A 23,416-nucleotide genomic window follows, 5' to 3' on the forward strand; every position below is an offset into this window, starting at 1 on the left:
ATCAGGAGTGCAGTAAATATAGGCGCGCGCGCGGGGGCGCGGGGGGGGGGGGATTTTTTTTTTTTTTCCGGCCTATCAACCATTGGGGCCGAAGCCCCTGGTAAGGCCATATATATATATATATATATATATATATATATATATATATATATATATATATATATATATATATATATATATATATATATATATATATACAAACATATATATATATATATATACATACATACACACACACACACACACACACACACACACACACACACACACACTTCCATGCATACATACAGACACACTTTCATGTAAACGTACGTATATATATAATAATTTTAATCTTTTTTTTTTTCTTGGTTTTATATTTTTTATACCTTATATTATAAAGAAAAACTAATCTAAAGACCCTAAAACTAATCACCTAACAGACAAATCGCTAACCTATACTAAATCCTACAGAGACAAATAGCTAGACCTACACTAATGGTAAAAATACCTCGACTAACAGAACACCATCGACTGCAGATATGTAATGCCTTTCTACATTACATACCTGCACTCATCACCTGGTGACTGTCAGTCGAGGCACAACCTAATATAGGGGACATCAGTATATGAAAGGGAACCAGACGAGTCAGGAACATTTCCATATACGTCAGCTGTCGTCCCTAATTAGAATAACTTAAGCAAGACAATATAATGTATTTACATAATTTGTACAGAAAGTGAAGAACCTCGCCCAGCAGACCACCATCGACTGCAAGTGCCCAATACCTTCCTATATTGCACACTTGCACTCATCAGCTGGTGACTGTCAGGCGAGGAACTTGGCTTAATGTAGGGGACATCTATATTAGAAATAGATCGGTGGGAGGAGGAACTATTTAAAATATGTCAACTGTCAACCCTAATTAATATTACAATATATACATATTTACTCTTCATAAAAACCATAACCACGCAGTAAAAAAGTCACATCACTCTGATCAGTCCGGTCTCTCTCAAGAAAGCCATCAATTTATCAGTCATAACAATGTCCCCATCACCCAGGATGGTGGAAAGGGTGAAGGGGACGTCTACTGCGCCGCAGTAATTTATAAGTGAAGCACGTTCACGAATAAATCGCCGACAGCGCAGGATGATATGACTAATAGATAACACCGCATTACAAATGTCACAGTGCGGTGGGAAGCATCTTTCCATATATGGTTTTATGTGGGTTAAAATGGTGGCATTAAGCCGTAACCGTGCCAACACTTTTTCTTCTAGGCGACTGGGACGGTTGGCAGTGTCCCAGTCGCCCAGGTATGGCTTACAAGTTGGAATATTTAGTCTGGTCCACTGACCTTGCCACAGAAGATTTATTGATTTCTTTCCGAGAGATAGACTCGACCGTAGATCACGAGGAACGTCCCAAGTCTCCTCGAGCTCAACAGCCGACTTTGCAAGTAAGTCACCCTGCTCATTGCCGTAGATACGACAATGACCAGGCACCCAGATCAGCGTGAATGACTTGTTGCATGAATGCAACTTATTAACGATGCGGCCCTGGATCTCATGAGAGTCCGTAATGCAAGATGCAATTGCCTGAAGGGCTGATTTTGAATCTGAAAATATGACAAATGAGTCATGCCTAGAATTGAGAGCGTAGTCTATGGCTTTGTCAATAGCAAAAAGTTCTGAAGTAAACACAGATGTATGAGTCGGCAACCGATACCTGAGGGCACATTCAGTCGACCACACACTTGCACCCACACATTCACTCGACTTGGAGCCGTCGGTGTACAATTGATGGGACCCCAAGTGACGAACAATGATGTTACGAAACAAGTGGTGGACCTCCGCCTCCGATGCCTTGGCCTTTGGTGCTGGGAGCCATGTAACATCGACTGTAAAGCCGGGTGGCTCCCAAGGCGCTATATTTTTAAGCACCAACTTGTCACAGTCACTGGGGTCCACATCAAGCTCCTGAGTCAGTAAGTGGAGGCGAGCGGCAAGTGGCCGACGAACCCCCCGCAGAAGGTAGTGGTATTGACGCAGGGGGGTACAGGCCACATTGCCGATATTACTTTTCCTTAACGTCCTTATGCCGTAGGACAAGGCCAGGTGGTCACGGCGAATACGGAGGGGAGACACATTCGCCTCCACTTCCATACGAGTCACACAGGTACACCGGACGGCTCCAAGATACATTCGCAAACATTTATTCTGTAACACATCCAATCCTTTCAGAGTGGCATCGGATGCCAAGCCATACACCTGTGCGCCATAGTCTAGCTTCGATCGAATAAGGGACTTATACACCATTAATAAAGATTTTCTGTCGGCACCCCAAGTAGTACCCGCTAGGTACTTGAGGACATTTAACGGTTTATCACAACGAGCAAGCAAAGTATTAACGTGAAGTTTAAAATTCATTCTACGATCAAAATGTATTCCTAAAAATTTTACAGAATTTTGAAAAGGTACCGCCTGATTATCCAAAGTTAAGCACAAATTAGGTACATTACGATTAGTGAAAACTATAGCGGCACACTTACGTACGGAAAACTTAAATCCCCACTGCAAGGCCCATTGGTGGATGGAGTCAAGGGCTGCTTGAATCCGCCCAGCCGAAAATTGTGCATTACGGGAAGAGTGCCATATTGCACAATCGTCAGCGTAGAGCGAGTATTTAAGATTCCTTGGGATGGAAGCTGATGACAGAATATCATTGATCATAATACTAAATAAAGTAGGACTAAGCACACTTCCCTGTGGCACCCCGTTTTCCTGGATAAATATATCCGATGTTACGTTACGGGGCAATCTGACAGAGAAAGTTCTGTCCCTTAAGAAATAAAAAAAAAAAACGGTAAATTTCCTCTTAAACCATAAGCATAGAGCTTCATTAGTATACCGTGTCGCCAGGTCATGTCATAGGCTTTATGGATGTCCAAGAACACCCCTATCATGAATTCTTTATTGGCAAATGCCTCTGCAATACAATGCTCCAAATTCATTAAATGATCTAGTGAGCTTCTGTATTTACGGAAGCCACATTGTTGATCATTTAATAAATTCTTCGACCCTAAAACAAAAAGAAGCCTATTGTTAACCATACGTTCCATGACCTTACATAGACAGGAAGTCAACACAATAGGACGAAATGAAGTGGGATTCATAAGACGACCAGCCTCTTTGGGTATCGGTATGACGTGCGCAAAGTGCCATGAGTTTGGGAACGTTCGAGACGCCCAAATCTCATTGTACAATGCTAACATCTTAATCAGGTTGTCCTGATTAAGATGCTGGATCATACCGTACGTGATGGTGTCTGGTCCAGGGCTGATGTCTTTACAGGATTTAAGGGCAAGGAGCAGTTAATCTAGCGTAAACTCTTGGTTGTACGGGGAGTCTACGTCTTCTGTGGCAAAGTCTAATATCTGTAGCTCAGCCGTGCGTTTATGATGTTGGAAACGTGGGTCATAATTGGCTGAGCTACTTACATGAGAAAAACTCCTGGCGAGGATGTTAGCAACGTCCACGGGCTCGTCATGGATGGTGTTATTCACCTGCAAGGTGGTGACAGGGAAGTATGGGCGTTTATTATTTAATAATCTTATAGTGGACCAGACTTTATGTAATGGTGTTGTACGAGTCACCGTGGACACAAAGGACCGCCAGGAGTCACGTTTAGCCCTTCTTATTATTCTCCTTGCCTCAGCCTGTGCCTTTTTGTATGCAATAAAATTTTCCTCAGTGGGTTGACTATCAAAAATCCTGTATCTCCTATTGCGTTTTCTTAATGCTTGTCGGCAATCCGGCGTCCACCAATGTGCTCTATGCTTCACATGAACTGTAGAAGTCTTGGGAATAGCAGCCTCAGCTGTGTGTAATATGGAAGTAGTTATATTTTCGACCTTAACATTTATGGTCTCCCTAGATATACCTAAATTGGCGATCCTTGAGAAGGATCCCCAATCTGCTTTCTTATAGTTAAATTTTGGAGGTGGAGGGTCCGAAATGATGTCGCGTGTATAAGAAAGACAGATGGGTAAATGATCACTTTCCAAGGAGTCGTCGTAAGGGTCCCATGAGAGATCTTGATGTATACCAGGGGAGGCCAAAGATAAGTCATTGGCCGAAAAGTTACCAGTTCGATCATCTACACGAGTCGCTCTACCATCATTCAGAAGACAGAGGTTGGACTGTAGTATTAGGTCGGCTACTTGCTCCCCACGACCATCAATCCTCAAGCTACCCCACTGATAGTGATGGGCGTTAAAATCGCCCAACACTAACTTATTTCCAGGCAGATATTCAACTAGTGAATTTAAAGCATCACTATCAATGGGGCCATGTGGAGGACAGTACAGAGAGCAAATAGACAGATACGTGTTATTAAATTTTACTCTGCACGCGACAGCTTCCAGAGTAGAATTTAGAATCACTTCCGTTTGTGGGTGTGATTTGTGTGTGTAAATGGCAACTCCGTGACCTTCATATCTTCTGTACGAGTGGTAGTGTTTGAACTGTGGAGGATCAGGATGATCCTCCAGGCGCGTCTCCTGTAAACAAACAACGTCTGGCCTGTGTATAGAAAGCAAGATTGCTATATCTTGTAACTTATTCCCAATACCTCTACAATTCCACTGTAATACAGTGAAAGCGACGGTTTAAGATTTTCGTTGGAGGCCAGTGTGCTTTGTCTTTTTTTGTCGCCCGCCGGCAGGCGAGCGACTACCGGGGGACCTATCCCGGTGCTTGTTCATGGAAACCTCCATATTATCGTCAATTACGAGGTTCCCTGACCCCCCCGAGGAAGAGCTAACCTTCCTCTCCCTCGCTGGAGTGGGAACTGGAAGAACGTGAGGACGAGACTGTTTTGTGAGGGTGGTCATGTTACTTTTTCTAGACTTGTCGGGTTTCGCTTTAGGCCGTACTGATGGAGAGGCAGCAGCAGCCTGATAGGTTGAAACCTTAGGGATCTCAGTGAGAGAGTTGGAGCGGACAGGAGGTCGAGATGGAGATGTACTGTGAGTGGCAGTAGGGAGAAGGACAGGATCAGTCTGCGTCTCTACAGAGCACATCACAGGACGGGACATTACCGCTGAAGCATAGGACCTATTCGGCGTGGGAGTTGCATGCAACTCCTTCACCTTTTTCCTAGCTTCGTAGTAGGAAATGCCCTCCGTTGCCTTCACTGTGCAGACCTCCTTCTCCTTCCACTTGGGACAATCCCTAGAGGAAGTGGAGTGAGCACCCTTGCAGTGGAAGCAACAGACCGTCTCAGATGTGCAATGTTCCGCCTCATGACCTTGGCTTGCACACTTGCCACACACTGGCTGGGAAGCCCGACAAGTCTTGGCACCATGCCCATATAACTGGCATTTCAAACAACGGAAAGGGTTGGGAATGTATGGCCGTACATGAACAATTTCGTAACCAATTTTTACATTGCTAGGAAGTGATACTTTACCGAATGTCAAAACAATGGTCGCTGTCTTTGTCCTGACACCTTCCGAGAATCTGGTGATAAATTTAGCATCAATGACATCTTGCTGAGCGAGTTCATCTATGATCTCTTCCTCACTCATCACCATGAGATCCCTGCAAGTGATAACCCCCTTGCAGGAATTCATGGATGTTGGGATCTTGGTTTCGACATCATAGCAATGAAACTTGCGCAGCTTCAACAAGTCCTTAATTTGAGATGAGGTACAAGTTTTAATGAGGAGGTCTCCATTCCCAAGTTTTTTGACTTGTTCCACCTCCCCAGCACAGCCATCAATAACCTTCTTGATCATGAAGGGATTGAGACTGCTCAAGGGAGTGGAACCTAGAGCAGTGATGATCACATATTCCGCATTATTTACAGGGACATCACAGGGCAAACGAGTCTGGGGCCGTTCTGTATGGGGGCTGTCAGTCCGTGTAGAAGTCGGGGGTCGGTCAGGACTACCTCCCCCCCTGAGGGGGGGGGAGGCAATAGGGGCATCCTCCATAGTACCACTCCCCCCTAGTGGGGGAAGGGGGAAGAAGGAGAGAAAACAAGCAAGGGACAAACAACCGGGGACCACACACCTAAGTCTGAGGTTGCCCTCTCAAACCACTCCAGGGAGGCCCGACCGTGTTTATTCACGCCCCAGAGCGATCAGTGGGGGGGACCCTCCGTGGGCGATAAGCAAAAGTAAACTCAGTTTATTGGAACAGACACCTACTGTTCAAGACTAACAGGGAGGGGAGGAAAGTTAGAAACTAACTAGCCTAACGTCACCAGAAGGGTGAAAAGAAAAGCTAAAGCCGGTGAGGCAACCCTGCAACTAGAGGAGAGCTTAGAAACACGTCTTCACTCTCCGCAACCATCCATCAAAGTCGGGAGTGTGACTCACTAGGAGGAGATAGGGGAGGTGCGAGGAGTGACTTGGGACGGCTAAGAGAAAGTTATGATAATACTGGAAGGCGGCAGATATTAGCCGTGAAGTTTATATGGTTTCCACTAGCCAAGATACTTTGGTAAATGAATCTGGTCCTTGATTTACACTTACTTGAGATTTGGGAGTGAGAGCGAGTGGTAAACAAGATTTTATGGGTAGCGTGGGGGAAGGAGAGAATACTGTTAATATTTCCTTTCACAATATTCCTTCACAGTAATGGGGGGTATGACTTTATAGGCACAGGCTTATTAATTATATAACAGAGATGTCACTCACAGGTATAGTCAATAGATCTTGTTTCACAGCGTGGGGGAAAGATAGAATACTATTAATACTTCCTTTCACAATATTCCCTCACAGCAATGGGGGTATGTCTTTAGAGGCATAGGCTTATTAATCATATAAAAGGGATGGCACTCGCACGTTTAGTCAATCAGATCTTAGTCCACGTTCTCGCCCTTTAACTTCTCACTGTGATCTGATTTGCCCCAATATGCACTATATGAAATCACTGCACAATACTTACACTAGGGGAGAGTCACACTTAACCTAAATCACTCACGTTACAATATCACTCGTATTCATCAGGGGGATAGACAGGAACATGACATTGGTGATCCTGCTGGGCTAGGGGCACCGTCAATGCGGGGCGTGCCGAGAGGGCACGGGGCGGCTCGCAAGGGCGTCCTCTCGTGTCCTGGACTCCCTGTGGCTCCCGGACTTGGCTCCGGCGTGTGGCCCTCGGGACTGGGACCGAATAGCTCCAGGAACCTCTGTGACAGGTCCCGGCATCGTGGGGGCGTGGAGAGATCTCGCCCGGGTGTTCTGGGGAGAACCGAGATAGACTGTGGGCTGCGGTCTCCAGCTTCTAGGGGCGCCGTCAGGGGAGGACTGCGGCAGTGACTTCCACTGGGGTCCGTCAGGTGCGTCTGCTCTAGAGCCAGGCGTAGAGAACAGAGACCAGGGGAGGCTGGGAGGCCTGTCTGGGTCACTCTGGGACAGGGAGCCTGGGCTTCAGTCTCCGGCCGTGGGGACGTCCCTCTCCTTTGCACGCCCTCGGAGCGACCATAGATCGTCTCACGAGGGAGGGAGCGACAATAGGTCGTTCCTACCACGACACTCTCGGAGCAACCATAGATCGTCTCACGAGGACGGGAGCGACCATAGATCGTCTCTACCGGAGCACCATGGGAGCGACCATAGATCGTCTCTACTGGAACACCTTGGGAGCGACCATAGATCGTCTCTACCTGAATACTTTGGGAGCGACCATTGATCGTCTCTACTGGAGCACTTTTGGAGCGACCATTGATCGTCTCTACCTGAACACTTTGGGAGCGACCATAGATCGTCTCTACCGGAACACCTTGGGAGCGACCATTGATCGTCTCTACCTGAACACTTTGGGAGCGACCATTGATCGTCTCTACCTGAACACTTTGGGAGCGACCATTGATCGTCTCTACCTGAACACTTTGGGAGCGACCATTGATCGTCTCTACCTGAACACTTTGGGAGCGACCATTGATCGTCTCTACCTGAACACTTTGGGAGTGACCATTGATCGTCTCTACCTGAACACTTTGGGAGCGACCATTGATCGTCTCTACCTGAACACTTTGGGAACGACCATTGATTGTCTCTACCTGAACACTTTGGGAGCGACCATTGATCATCTCTTCCAGAACACCTTGGGAGCGACCATTGATCGTCTCTACCTGAACACTTTGGGAGCGACCATTGATTGTCTCTACCTGAACACTTTGGGAGCGACCATTGATCATCTCTACCTGAACACTTTGGGAGCGACCAGAGATCGTCTCTACCGGAACACCTTGGGAGCGACCATAGATCGTCTCTACCGAAACACTTTGGGAGCGACCATAGATCGTCTCTACCAGAGGGGCGCCGTCTGGAGTTTGATTTCTAACTCCACCCCTAGCTAGCTCAGCAATTCCACTACGCGAAGGTAATGTCCTTCTCCTACGGTGGCGGCGGCGTGGTGGCTGCATGTCACAGGGGCGCACGGCCTGGGCTGACATGCGTCGCTGTTGCCCGGAGTGGTGGTGGCTGGTGGCGGCTACCCCGTGGGGTCCGTGTGGGGGTGTCGGCATATTTGCGGGCAAACTATGCTGTTCTTGGTTTGCCCTGTCGTCGGGGATACTATGGTATTCTTCGGGGGCACTGTTCAAGCCATGCATTTTACCACCCTCCCCCTGTAAAAAGTCACGTCCCCGTGGCTGGAGGTGGAACGCTTGTGTGTTGGGGGTGGTGTAGACGGGCTGGAGGTGTCGCAGTGTAGTCTGCCAGGCAACAGTGTAGGAGTTCTCCTCTTGTGTTGGGTCGTTGGTGAGGAAGAGTGTGGAGGGGTCGGTGGTAGACTGGAGGATGTTTAGCAGGTGGTGTGGCCCGCGGAGTTGGTGGTTCCTGCTAAGGGTAGGTGCCCATACGGCCCGCTTCACTCTCATGTTGCTTGGTGTGGCTGTCGGTGTGGTTGGGGGCTGAATGCTGGATACTGCGGGTAAGGGCCGGGTTTTGTGTCGTGGTAATGCGGCGTTGAGTCTCTGGGGAGTACAGGTATAGGGGATTTGGGCCTGATGTAGCTTGATGGTGTGAAGTCGTGGAGAGGTGGGTGGTGTAGGGGTGTGCGAGTATCGGGCGGGCAGGCGTGAGAGGCGGCCCGAGCGGGTGGTGGTGGTCTTGAGGGTTTGGGTGGGGGGAGAAGTGGGCGTCGGGGATGGGCGGTTTGTTTTGCGTGTTGCGGTCGCGGTGGGGCGCGGTGTTGGTGAAGTGGGCGTACAGATGGTGGGTAGGGGGAGGGGGGTGGTAGGGGGTTGTGGGGAGGGTGTGGTGGTGTGGGCAGAAGATGTGGGAGTGGGTGGCTGGGATGGGCGTGTTGTTTTGCATGTTGTGGGCGTGGTGGAAAGCGGTGTGGGCGGAGTGGGTGTACGGATGGAGGGTAGGGGAGGGGGGGTGGTAGTGGGTTGTGGTGAGGGTGTGGTGGCATGGGCGGAAGGTGTAGGAGTGGGCATTGAGGGGGAGGCCATGGAAGGAAGGGGTGAGGGTGAGGGAGGGGTGGCGGGGGAGGCATCAGGTGAGGTGCTGGGGGTGGTGGCGGTTGGGGAGGTGGAGGTGGTAGGGGAGGCGGAGTGGGAGGGTGAGGAGGAAACATAGCACTCACATGTGACTGTAGAGGGTGGGGCGGGGGCCGAAGGGGGCTGGGGGTGTGGGGTCGGAGCGGGGAAGGTGGACGTGCGGAAAGGCCGCACGTGCCAGTTGCGGAGGGTACGGGGAGTGCCGTGGTAGTCTACGACCACCTGGTATGGGTTGGGGACTTTGGTGATGGTGTGGGCCCCGTGAAACGGGGGGCGAGCTTGTGGGGGGTGGGAAGTTGGGCGACGACGACTGTGTCACCTGGGTTGAAAGGGTTGGTGGCTGTGTCGGGTTCAAGGTCTAAACTCCTTTGTAGGTGGTATATCCGCCCTTTTAGCAGGTGTAGTAGGTCTGTGGTGGGAGTGGAAGCGGGCGGTTGCAGGTGATGGCGTAGGGGTAGTAGGAGGGGGGTTTCGCCAAAGATTCTTTCGTTGGGGGAAACCCCGTCTTCTCGGAGGCATGAATTCATGCCCCACTGGACGATTTTTACGTGTGCCGGCCAATTGTCGTCTTTTGTAGCCTCGATTCTGGTGCGTAGCTGATTGACAAGGGTATGATGGCTACGTTCACATACCGCGTTCCCTTGGGGCCAGTATGGTGAGGAGTGGGAGATCTTGTACCCGAAAATTCTAGCCAGTTCTTCCCAGACTTTTCCGGAGAACTCGGGGGCATTATCGGAATGGATGGCTTGGGGGATGCCAAAGTAAGGGAACACGTGTCGGAGTAGGGCATCGGCGACAGCGACGGCATGATGTTCCTTAGCTGGGCAGGCTACTACGAATTTGGAGTACGTTTCTACAAAAGTGATCACGTATTTATATCCAGATTTAAGGGGAAGAGGGCCTACTACGTCGATCGCCAGGAGATGCCAGGACTTGTGGGTGGTGATATGGCCAGATGCCCCGGCGGTCCAGGTGATATCTTTCCCAAGTGCGCAGGCGCGGCAAGTCTGGATAATTTCCTTGGCGAGGGTGGAGGGGTTCGGGGCCCAATAAATGTCATTGAATACCTGTAGTAATTTTTTGGTGCCCAAATGGATGCCGTTGTGAGCGTGTAGGTGGCGTAGGGTGTGACGTACCTCATCAGGGGCCAAGAGGATGTGCCCGGACGGGGTTAGAAGGTGGTCACCCTGTCGGCACAGCTTGGGGAATAGGTGAGCAGGGATCCAGGGGGGCCGTTCCCTGTGGTGCCAGAGTTGTAGTAGGTCAGGGTCCGGTTGGACCGCATGGATGGGAAGGCGGGAGAGGGCATCTGCATTGGTGTGGAGCTTTCCGGGTCTGTATGAAATCTCTTACTGAAACCCCTCTAGGGTGTCATGCCACCAGACGAGTTGGGCGTTATGGGAGTCTGATTGGCGCAGCCACTGGAGTGATTGGTGGTCGGTGATTATCGTGACTTGGGTCCCGGAAAGATAAGCCCTAAAATATTGAAGGGCCCAGATTATGCCGAGGCATTCTCGCTTGGTGGAGGCATAATTTTTTTCAGCTGGGTTCAGAGTGCGGTTGGCGCATGCGATGATGTGTTCCCGGCCGGCCTGTACCTGGGCTAGGACGGTGCCTATCGCGGTAAAGGATACATCCGTGTAGAGGCGAAAAGGGAGGGCATAGTCGGGGAAGGCCACGATGGGGACCGAGACAAGCTTGTCTTTTAGCTGTTGAAAAGCAGCTCGCCGATCCTCGGTCCATAGGAAAGGTTCCCCTTTTCGTGTCAAGTCGTGAAGCAGCTTAGTGATCTGCGCGAATCCCTTCACGAAGCGACGGTAGTAGGACGTGAGCCCCAGGAAGGCACGGACGCCGTGGACATCCTGCGGAGGTGCTATGTCCGCTATGGCACGAAGCTTGTCGGGATCTGGGGAAATTCCTGCTTGGGAAATAGTATGTCCTAGGAACGAGACAGTTTTAGCGGCCAGGACACATTTAGAAGGATGTAGCTTGAGGCCTGCCTGGCGAATTCTGGTGAAAACTCGACAGAGGCGCTGCAAGTGGTCGGCCCAGGTCTGGCTAAAAACAATGACGTCATCAAGATAGGCTAAACATATTTCCCAAGTGAGGCCGCTCAAGACAGATTCCATTAGTCTGGAGAATGTGGCAGGGGCGTTGCAGAGGCCGAATGGCAGGACATTAAATTCGTAATGTCTGCCATTACTGGTGGAAAAGGCCGTCTTGCCTCGGTGGTCCGGGTGGACGGGGACCTGCCAGTATCCAGACTGGAGGTCGAGGGTAGAAAACCAAGACACCCCGTAGAGGGAGTCTAGGGAATCGTCAATGAGGGGTAGGGGGGTGGCATCTTTAATTGTGACGTCGTTCACACGGCGGTAGTTGATGCAAAACCGCATCGTGCCGTCTTTCTTTTTTACTAGAACGACGGGGGAGGACCATGGGCTGGTGGAGGGGGAGATAACACCTGCCTCTTCCATTTTGCGCACCTGGCGGTCCTCCTCTTCTCTCTGTCGGGAGTTCTTGCGTCGGGAAGGTTGTCGTATAGGTGGGCCTGTCGTATGGATTTCGTGCGACAGGTACGTAGTATGCCCTATATCTGCTGGTCCTGTCGCAAACAAATCCTGGAAATCCAGGAGGAGGCAGTGTAAAGTGTCTGACTGCTGGTTGGAGAGATGGTCAGGGATAGGGGGTAGAGGGGCGGGGTGGTGGGAGGAGGATGGGGCACAGGGCTCGGCTTCCTCCATCTCTCCGATGATAAGCCCTTTGCGGAGGGTGAGAGGGGACGGGGCGAGATTGGCGATGCGGATGGCGGCGTGGTGGGGTGGGACGAAGGTAGGGGACACAAGGCAAGCAGAAAGGGGTCTGGAGGGGAGGAGGGGGGAGAACAAAACGGATGGACCTGAGGGCCTGTTCAGGGGCACCCATGCCTCATGGTGGGAGGGGATGGTAACGGCGGCTGAGATGGTGGCGGGGAAAGAGGGGGCAGGAGTGGGGTGGAAAGGTGCGGGAGGGGGAAGAGAGGGAGGCGAAGAAGGGGGGGGAGAAGGGGGACTCTGGGGGGAGGAAGAGGGTGAATCCTCCAACCGAGGCCGCGGCGTGCATGTGCAAACGGCTGGGGTGGAACGGGGTGGGGGGCGGAACTGGAGTTGTCGGTGGCGACAGTCGATCTTGGCTCCAAGTTTCTGAAGTAAGTCTAGCCCTAAATACCCGTCATAACTCCAGCAGGAGGAATAAAAAATGATGAATGGGTGTTGCGCGGACACTGGCTGGTGAGTGTCGACCCGTAGGGCCCAAGTTTCCCCACGGATGGGCAGGGGGCCATCCCCCGCGTCCACAAGGTGAGTGGTAGTAGGGGGAGAAATAGTGGCGGGAGAAATAGTGGCTGTAAAGGCAGGACCTGGCTGCTCCCGTATCAACTAGTAGCCATTTATTTTCATCTTGTGGTATACTGGGGGGCGATACTTAGGGGTGATGGCCCCCGCCACTGTGGGTTGGTGCGGGGGCGGGCCTAAAAATCCAGCTGACTAGGGCTCTCGTGCTCCTGTTCCTGCTCTAGTTCTCCTGGAGGGGGTTCGTCCACGGGCGTCAGCTCGTCCCCTGGGGCCTCGCCTTCTAAGGCGGACACTTTACGTGAACCCGGGGTTGTGATTCTGCGGCGAGCAGCTTTCAGCTGGTCCCGTATGTCATGAAGGGGGCAGCGGGAGTTGCAGGCTGTGAACTCCCACGGGTTGATAAGAATTAGGTTCAGGTTTTCTCGCGGGGCGGGGCGCCGACGGGAGGGGTGTGCCCTGGGCGGGCTAGGCGTCGGGGTCGGGCTGGTGTGGGGCAGAGGTGGACGTTGTGTGGCTGGGGGAGCCGGGGGTCGGGTGGGGAATTTCTTAACAACGTTAATTTGTCGTGGAGAAGGGCAGGCGGTCAGGAGGCGCCGTATTAGCTGCATATCCCTATCCATGTCTCCTGTTGGGTCATGGATAGTAAAGTGTTGCTTCACAACACTTGGGAGTACTCTGAGCAGAGTGTTAAATGTATGCTGATCCCGGGTTTCCTCATCTGCCTCCGGGTAGGCAGCAGTAACCAGGCGTCTTGCCTGTAACAGGGTATTATCTAAATCCCCGTCGAATGCAAAACTATCCAATTTGGATAGAGCCACTACTTTCCCTAGTGATGGGGTGATGGCTTGGATAGTGAACTTGGTAAAGTTCTGCCAGGTGAGTTCTGGGACGATTTTCGGCGCTATGTTTGCTGCCGCTTCACCCACTAGTGGTAGTGTGACTGCAATTTTTTGTTGGTCATTTTCAAAGCCAATATCCAGTAAGGGTTTAATTATTGCCAGATATGTGTGTATATCATACTGGTCGGGGTCAAACTTCGGTAACTGAACGTGCGGTTTAGTTGCCATTTTTTCCAAATATTTCCTGATTACCTATCTTCTACGCCCGGGTCTAGAACCACCGCTGGCCACCAGTGTAATGCTAGGTGAAATTAGTCTCGACTTCTCGTTCCTATTTCACCTAAAGTGGAGCGGGGTCCTCTTTCGAGACCGGAGCTAGTGCAATAAAGAGAGGCAGGACATAAAAACTCTAGGCAACAACCTTTACACGTATATTACCACAGTCAGACACAGGACAAATCAGCAGATATTACAACACAATATATAACAACATAAAACCTTATCTAAGATATGTGTATCTCGCAGGATACTTGCTTGTCTGATACTAATGTCGACACAACAATCTTAGTGTATCAGGAGTACAGTAAATATAGGCGCGCGCGCGGGGGCGCGGGGGGGGGGGGAGTTGTGACTCACTAGGAGGAGATAGGGGAGGTGCGGGGAGTGACTTGGGACGGCTAAGAGAAAGTTATGAGAATACTAGAAGGCGGCAGATATTAGCCGTGAAGTTTATATGGTTTCCACTAGCCAAGATACTTTGGTAAATGAATCTGGTCCTTGATTTACACTTACTTGAGATTTGGGAGTGAGTGCGAGTGGTAAACAAGATTTTATGGGTAGCGTGGGGGAAGGAGAGAATACTGTTAATATTTCCTTTCACAATATTCTTTCACAGTAATGGGGGGTATGACTTTATAGGCACAGGCTTATTAATTATATAACAGAGATGTCACTCACGGGTATAGTCAATAGATCTCGTTTCACAGGGTGGGGGAAAGATAGAATACTATATAATACTTCCTTTCACAATATTCCCTCACAGCAATGGGGGTATGTCTTTAGAGGCATAGGCTTATTAATCATATAAAAGGGATGGCACTCGCACGTTTAGTCAATCAGATCTTAGTCCACGTTCTCGCCCTTTAACTTCTCACTGTGATCTGATTTGCCCCAATATGCACTATATGAAATCACTGCACAATACTTACACTAGGGGAGAGTCACACTTAACCTAAATCACTCACGTTACAATATCACTCGTATTCATCAGGGGGATAGACAGGAACATGACATTGGTGATCCTGCTGGGCTAGGGGCACCGTCAATGCGGGGCGTGCCGAGAGGGCACGGGGCGGCTCGCAAGGGCGTCCTCTCGTGTCCTGGACTCCCTGTGGCTCCCGGACTTGGCTCCGGCGTGTGGCCCTCGGGACTGGGACCGAATAGCTCCAGGAACCTCTGTGACAGGTCCCGGCATCGTGGGGGCGTGGAGAGATCTCGCCCGGGTGTTCTGGGGAGAACCGAGAGAGACTGTGGGCTGCGGTCTCCAGCGTCTAGGGGCACCGTCAGGGGAGAACTGTGGCAGTGACTTCCACTGGGGTCCGTCAGGTGCGTCTGCTCTAGAGCCAGGCGTAGAGAACAGAGACCAGGGGAGGCTGGGAGGCCTGTCTGGGTCACTCTGGGACAGGGAGCCTGGGCTTCAGTCTCCAGCCGTGGGGACGTCCCTCTCCTTTGCACGCCCTCGGAGCGACCATAGATCGTCTCACGAGGGAGGGAGCGACAATAGGTCGTTCCTACCACGACACTCTCGGAGTGACCATAGATCGTCTCACGAGGACGGGAGCGACCATAGATCGTCTCACGAGGACGGGAGTGACCATAGATCGTCTCTACCGGAGCACTTTGGGAGCGACCATTGATCGTCTCTTCCAGAACACCTTGGGAGCGACCATTGATCGTCTCTACCTGAACACTTTGGGAGCGACCATTGATCGTCTCTATCTGAACACTTTGGGAGCGACCATTGATCGTCTCTACCTGAACACTTTGGGAGCGACCATTGATCGTCTCTACCTGAACACTTTGGGAGTGACCATTGATCGTCTCTACCTGAACACTTTGGGAGCGACCATTGATCGTCTCTACCTGAACACTTTGGGAGCGACCATTGATCGTTTCTACCGGAACACCTTGGGAGCAACCATTGATCGTCTCTACCTGAACACTTTGGGAGCGACCATTGATCGTCTCTACCTGAACACTTTGGGAGCGACCATAGATCGTCTCTACCGGAACACCTTGGGAGTGACCATAGATCGTCTCTACCGAAACACTTTGGGAGCGACCATAGATCGTCTCTACCAAAGGGGCGCCATTTGGAGTTTAATTTCTAACTCCACCCCTAGCTAGCTCAGCAATTCCACTACGCGAAGGTAGTGTCCTTCTCCTAAGGTGGCGGTGGCGTGGTGGCTGCATGTCACAGGGGCGCACGGCCCGGGCTGACATGCGTTGCTGTTGCCCGGAGTGGTGGTGGCTGGTGGCGTCTACCCCGTGGGGTCCGTGTGGGGGTGTCGGCATATTTGCGGGCAAACTATGCTGTTCTTGGTTTGCCCTGTCATCGGGGATACTATGGTATTCTTCGGGGGCACTGTTCAAGCCATGCATTTTAGTGACCTTGATCCTTTGACACATTCTTAAAAAAAAAAAAAAAATCAGTGGAAAGAACTCACTCCTTCTCGAAAGTTTCGTTAAAATCAGATGAAAGCTTGTGAGTTGTATCGTCACAACACACACACACACACACACACACACACACACACACACACACACACACACAAGCAAACAAACCAAGATATAGACTGTAGCACCATTTGAACAGGGCAGTACTCCCGAGGTAGATGGCAAGCTAGTGACAGGGAGAGCTGGAGCGTCCGTTTCACCAGCCACCAGGACTTGATCCTGACCGTCACCTTTTGCTGAACATTTTCAGTGCTTTCATTTACACGGAGAGTAGGCCAGCATACTCTCTTAATACCTCTACCTTCAACTATCTACACCACACTACATGCACATAAGATATCACACCTTCTATTCCCACTCCCTTGAGCAATGGCCGCTGCATTATTACTAACAAACGAGGTGGTATCTTGGATTGCCACCACCGACAGGATAGGGCTGGTGGCACATGATCATCCCGGTCGCCATCAAGTGACTGTGCCGGCAGAGACTGTTGCAAATTCCATTCATGATCGTCAGCAGAAAAGTGAAGGTGCTGCCTAATTCTTCACCAATATTCGTGATCTCAACACCAATCTGAATTCAGTTCATTTTTTCCTACAGTCCATATCCACTCTGGCCCTGTTCCTCACAGAACCACAAACCTCTCCTTCTACCAAAATACTGTATCCCTGTTTTGTTTTCCTGGTTGCCATCTCCACGTAGACTTCTGCAAGAAGGGTGGCACCTGTTGTTATACCAAATCTGAATATGCAGTTGACACTGTTTTAAACTTCAGCTAACTTTGATTACTCGTTGTATAAACTAAATTATCTAAATATTATCAAATACATCCCTGTAGTCGATCGCCCCCCCAATGCTTCTTCAGAACCCAATGTACTCGTATTTGACTCCACATCTGCACAGTTGAGTAACCTTAACCTTGCCCTTAGCACCGAAATTACCATTTTGGGTGATTTTAACGTACATAATGTTGAATGGTTGTTGCATTCTGCCAGGACTGACGATGCTGGTCTAGAGTGTGAGCTGTTTGCAAAATCGTTTAAATCTCACATAGTTGGCAGGGCAACCAACCAGAATGCCAGATAATCCTGACCATGATGCCCGTCTCCTGGGACTATTCCTGATAAATAACACAGATCAATGCAGGATAGAGGTACTGTCACCACTGGATCCTCTGACCACAATCTCATCAGAAGCCTCATTAGTTAGCCCCCCCCCCTCCCAAACCTACCCATTCTGAACCTGCCAGTGTGACCCGATGGCACTTTGTTAGGGCAAACTGAAATGGATTTAGAAATTAACTTGCTAACCTCCCATGGCAGTCTTTCTTCTCTACTGATGTCAGTCCTACCCAGTCCCACATTGGTGACTTAATGCTAGTTGGTACGGATTTGGTCATGAAAAGTAAACAGTTCACTGAAGGATGGAACTCTCCAAAATGGTTTGATAGCAGCTGTGCTGAAGCAAAGACCTAAAAGTCATTAGCATATAGTTCTTGCTTAAAAAAAAAAAAAAAAATCTGAATCACTCTGTCAGTTTGAAATTGCTGGAAACCATGCAAAAGCTGTAGTAAATCTCACTACATCGAACTTTCTTCAAAATCATGCATCAGAACTATTTAACAATCCTAATGACAATTGAATGTTCTGGTCTGATAGCAGCTGTGTTGAATCAAAAGCCCAAAAGCCATTAGTATATAGTTCTTGCTTAAAAAAAAAAAAAAAAAAATCTGAATCACTCTGTCAATTTGAAATTGCTGGAAACCATGCAAAAGCTGTAGTAAATCACACTAAATCAAACTTTCTTCAAAATCAAGCATCAAAACTACTTAACAACCCTAATGACAATGGAATATTCTGGTCAACTCTCAGTTCTTTCAATGGTGACTTTAACAAGTCATCATCCATTCCCCCGCTAAAATCTTCAGATGGCAACATTGCAAATGACTCGCGTGGGGAAGCAAATATCTTTGCCAGTGTATTTGCCAGAAATTCTACCATGAAAGAAGTCAGCCAGAACGTCCCAGTAGCCTACTAGAATTTGACTCTCCCAGAATTGTTCCACTTACAGACAAGATACGTTAAAGCCGTCCTAGACAATTTACCAGGCAACAAGGCTCTGGGCCCAGATGGAATTCCTCCAATTGTTTTGAAAGAGTGTTCCCCAAAACTTGCCTCTGTTCTAGCTAAATCATTCTGACTATGCATACGTACTTCTTCATTCCCTAATTCGTGGAAAGAAGCCAATAACCACCCAATTCCAAAGACAGGAAGTTTCTCTAACCCCTCTCATTACAGACCAATAGCTGTCACATCTTCTTTTGGTAAAGCATATGAAATTTTATTTAATAAGCACATAATTAAACATCTTGAATCCAACAATTTAATTAGTGATAGACAATGTGGTTCTCGCCACGAAAGATCCACCATTGACATGGTTAAACTCATGCAGCAGCCCTTGATATTACTAAAACTTTCAGCAGAATGTGGCACTGTTCCCTGCTGTCCAAACTCCTTTGTTATGGACCAACGCCTTTTGTTCCTCTGTTTTCTTCATGTTTCAGCAACAGAAAAATAAGAGTAAAAGTAGATGATGAATATTCCAATTTCCACTCAATTAAAGCCGGCATGCCGCAGTGAAAAGCTCTGGGGCCATCCCTCTTCCTGGTTCATGTTAATGATCTCTTATCTGTCACCCACAATCCCATCCGTTCATATGCAGATGACTCACACTTCATACTTCATTCACACTCAAACATCCATTTACAAAGTCTAATATCTCTAACTCAACTCGGTACAGCCATCTCCATAAATCAAGACTTATCTAAGATCAATGAATGGGGACAAAACAACCTTGTCTCATTTAATGCTAGTAAAACCAAATATGGACAATTTACTAATAGACAGATATTGCCAGATTCGTATATTACCTTCAGTGCTACTAATATTCCAATCTCCAAAACTACTGAAATTCTCGGTGTCTTATCCCCTAACAATGCCCTCAGCTGCACATCTCATGTCAGATCGCTTGCTAACCCCCCCCCCTCCCACAGAAACTTAGATTATTGTACAGTCCGTAACTTCTTCACTGACGAGCAGTTAGCTATAACTTATAAGAGTCATGTGTGCTCTCAGCTTGAATACTGCTCATCCTTGTGGAATGGATGTGGAGAGGTTGCACTAAAACAACTAAACAAAATTCAGAACAAAGCCGTTGGAATTATTCATAACCCTGCTATTATAAATAAACTACCTCCCCTACAAGTAAGAGGGAATGTTGCCTCCCTTGTATTATTTTACAGATGTTTTTATGGCAAATGCTCAGACGAAATTGTGTCCATTGTGCCACATGCCTTCCCTCGTGCTACACGGGCATCTGGTAGTGCTCACGACTGGAATATCACTCAGCCATATTGCAGAATTTCAGCCTATCACAATTCTATTATTCCCCGAACTGCATCTCTCTGGAACTCACTTCCCCGGAGTTGATTCCCCCCAAACTTCAACCTACACCTGTTGAAGTCCAACTGTTACAGATATTTTATGAATGAAGGACGCCAGCAACCTGGTATGGATTTTTTTTTTTTAATTCATTTGTTTTTCCTTCCTCTATTCTGTAATTTAAAAAAAAAAAAACGTATGGGTACATATTAAACAAAAAAAAGGTCCATGTGGGATGAGGAGGAAATGGAAAATGTGAGTGCATTTAAGTACTTTTTTATGCGAGGAAGAAGGAACCAAAGGCCGCTAGCCCGCAATTATTGTTCCTTCTAAGAGAAAAACAAAATACAAGAAAGAGCCAAATTCAAGATCAGATCATTTCGAGATGCCTGGACACACTGCGTTTGAAAGACTGGAGATAACAGGAAGCAGGAAATACAGACAGAGGGAGACAGTTCCAGAGTTGACCTGTTACATGAATGAAGGACTGGGAGTAACGGTTAACTCTTGCATTAGAGAGTTGGACAGAAAAGAGATGAGAGTTTGTTGCTAGACGGGTGCTACGTGCCTGTAGAAGAGATGGAGGAATGCATGCAGACAGTTCAGAGGAGCAGTGACCATTGAAGTAGCGATAGAAAAGAGATAAAGATGCAACAGTGCGGCGAAGAGACAGAGGTTGAAGGGAGTTAGTAAGAGGAGGAGAGTTAATGAGACGAAAAGCCTTTGACTCCACCCTATTGAGAACAGCTGCATGTGGGGAGCCGTCCCACACATGAGAGTTGTACTCTACAAAGGGGCAGATAAAACCCCTGTATAGAGTCAACAATTGTGCAGGGGTAAAGAAGGAACGGAGTCGGCTTAGCACACCTAATCTCTTGGAAGCAGATTTTACAAGAGATGTAATATGATCTTTCCAAGATAAGTCCCGAGTAATTTGAAACCCCAAGCATTTTCAAGGATGATGCAGGATTAAGCTGAATATTATTAAACATTAGTGGGTATACCTGTGGAAGATTTTATCGGGTTGATAGGTGTAAAAACTGAGTCTTTGATGTATTAAAAACAACCAGATTATTCTTACCTCAGTCAGAGATACGAGCCAAGTCAGAATTAGGTGTGCCATAGCCTCATCCCTTGTTTGTTGAAGTAACTGCTGAGATGGGCGTTGCGAGAACCGAGTGGAAAGGTGAAGGGCGGAGTCATCAGTGTATGAATGGATAGGGTTAGATGTACAGCTTAGAAGGTCATTGATGAATAAAAGGAAGGGAGTTGGTGATAGGACAGAACCCTGAGGAACACCACTGTTGATAGATCTAGGAGAAGAACGATGGCCGTCTACAACAGCGGCCATAGAACGACCAGAAAGGAAGCTAGAGATGAAGGCACAGACAGAAGGATAGAAACCGTTAGAGGGCAGTTTGGAAATTAAAGATTTATGCCAGACTCGATCGAAAGCCTATGAGATATGTCAAGTGCAATGGCAAAGCTTTTGCTTTTGCAGAAGTCCCGAAGGATGACCAGGAGTCTGAACGGTAGGTGAGAAGATCGCCAGTGGAGCGTCCCTGCCGGAACCCATACTGATGATCAGAAAGAAGATTGTGATAAAAAGGATGTTTTAAAATTTTTCTATTAAGAATTGACTCGAAAACTTTGAAGATAATGGATGTAAAGCAATTGGACGATAGTTAGAGGGTTGGGAATGATCAACCTTCTTTGGGACTATCATCATTCCCTCCTCTTTTCTACTTTGATGGCTCTGTAGCTATTTCTTCTACTGATAAAGCAGATCTTTTCATTCAGACTTTCTCCTCCAATTCCACCTTAGACGATTCCGATGCTGTTCCTCCATTACTTCCCCTCTCCGACTTCCTCATGGCTGACATTAAAATTTCTTCAGCTGATGTATTTTCTGCCATCACAGGCCTCAATACTAATAAGGCATATGGGCCTGATGGAGTCCCTCCTGTTGTTCTCAAGAACTGTTCTTCTGTGTTTACATCCTGCCTAGGCAAACTCTTTTGCCTTTGTCTATCAACTTGTACCTTTCATTCTTGCTGGAAGTTTGCTCTCATTCAGCCGAATGAAACCCACGTTTATTTTAGTTCTACCTCTGGCCAAAAATTTCTGCGGAGATCCTATGCCTGGCTTCGGGAGCAGCGTTTTTTGGTCAAAATGTGATCGCTCATTAAATATAGTAATAGTTTTTCAATCGTGATGGGACCAAGTTTTTTCACATCAGCTAATTTTTTGCGATTTTTGTGCCAATTTTGGTGCGATTTGAATGTGTAGTTTCGGCTGCCCAAAATACACACAGACACACACACACACACACACACACACTGCTATAGTATATTAGATATAAATGCCAATGTCTCATATGTAGCCTTATGTTCAATAATGAAGTGAAACATCGCACATCGCCTGATTCATGTTTCAATATATTTTTTATTTTTTCAGTTAATATCGACTATTTGATGCCATAATTTACATTTATTATAAAAGAATAAACCAGTAAACCACCATCACTTTTATAACTCATATAAATAAAAAAAACTAGTATACGAGTACTTGAGCAACTATCTGTCTATTGCCAGACGCCTTAATCCCATACAGGGTGGCCACAAACAAATTGCCTCCACGTCGCCCTGTCCCCCGCCATTTCACTGTCTTGCTCCCAGCTCACACCCCCCTCTCTCATATACCTCTCCACTCCATCCCTCCATCTCATCCTTGGCCTCCCCTTCTCTCTCTCCCCCTACACCTCACTCACATACACTCTCCTCGTCAGTCTCTCACTCTCCATCCTCTTCACATGGCCAAACCACCTCAATGTGTTTCTCCTAACGCTTCCTATCACATCCACATCCACACCACAACGCTCCTTCACATCCTCATTTGTCAATCTGTCTCTCCATATGACTCCACAGGCTCCTCTCAGATAACTCATTTCCACAGCTCTCACTCTTGACTTGTGACTCTCCAACAAGGTCCAAGCTTCACTTCCATACGTTAGAGTTGATATCACAATACTGTCATGTAGCAACTTTTTCACTTACATGCTCACTTCCTTGTTTCTTATCACTGCTTTCATAGAACCAGCAACTTTTCTTCCTTGCTGTACCCTTTCAAGCACTTCACCCTCCAAACTTCCATCCTACCTCATCAGTCATCACACTACCCACGTACTTAAACGTACTCACATTTACTGATATGTAAATAAATGACGGGGAATTGTCCTGACGGCGAATTGTCTTATTATTGTTGTGACGGCAAATTGACGGAGAATCGTCCCGAAACCATAAGAAGCAGCAACAGATGAGAATATTTACGTCACCGTGACAAAAACAAGTATTACCATAGGTACTGGAGGAGTGAAAGAAGTCAGCGACAGAAAAGGCATCATCCGAAGAATGTCGGACTCGGAAGTGAATGGCGGGCTAGTATCAGAGACCCTGCCCATTCCCGAGGTATTGACTTTGGTAATCGTTATGGGTGTAGCAAGTACCTCTGTTATTTGGGTGGGGGATAGGCAAAAAAATGTGGTATGATTATATAGCCACACTA

At 48.2% G+C, this 23,416-nt stretch overlaps 1 protein-coding gene across 1 annotated transcript in view; it reads left to right on the top strand.

Moving 5' to 3' along the window:
* Positions 1 to 23,197: 23,197 nt before the first annotated feature.
* Positions 23,198 to 23,416, top strand: part of LOC145394075 (U8 snoRNA-decapping enzyme-like) — a 145,198-nt gene continuing 144,979 nt past the window's right edge. The window contains exon 1 of the mRNA XM_080268042.1: positions 23,198 to 23,319. Coding sequence (XP_080124168.1) covers positions 23,263 to 23,319 — 57 coding nt within the window. The 5' untranslated portion in view covers positions 23,198 to 23,262. The remainder of the gene's footprint in view (positions 23,320 to 23,416) is intronic.

This window comes from Coenobita brevimanus, chromosome 26, assembly GCF_032717465.1.
Source record: "Coenobita brevimanus isolate Jiangsu-jjx chromosome 26, ASM3271746v2, whole genome shotgun sequence".
NCBI classification, from domain to species: Eukaryota; Metazoa; Arthropoda; class Malacostraca; order Decapoda; family Coenobitidae; genus Coenobita; species Coenobita brevimanus.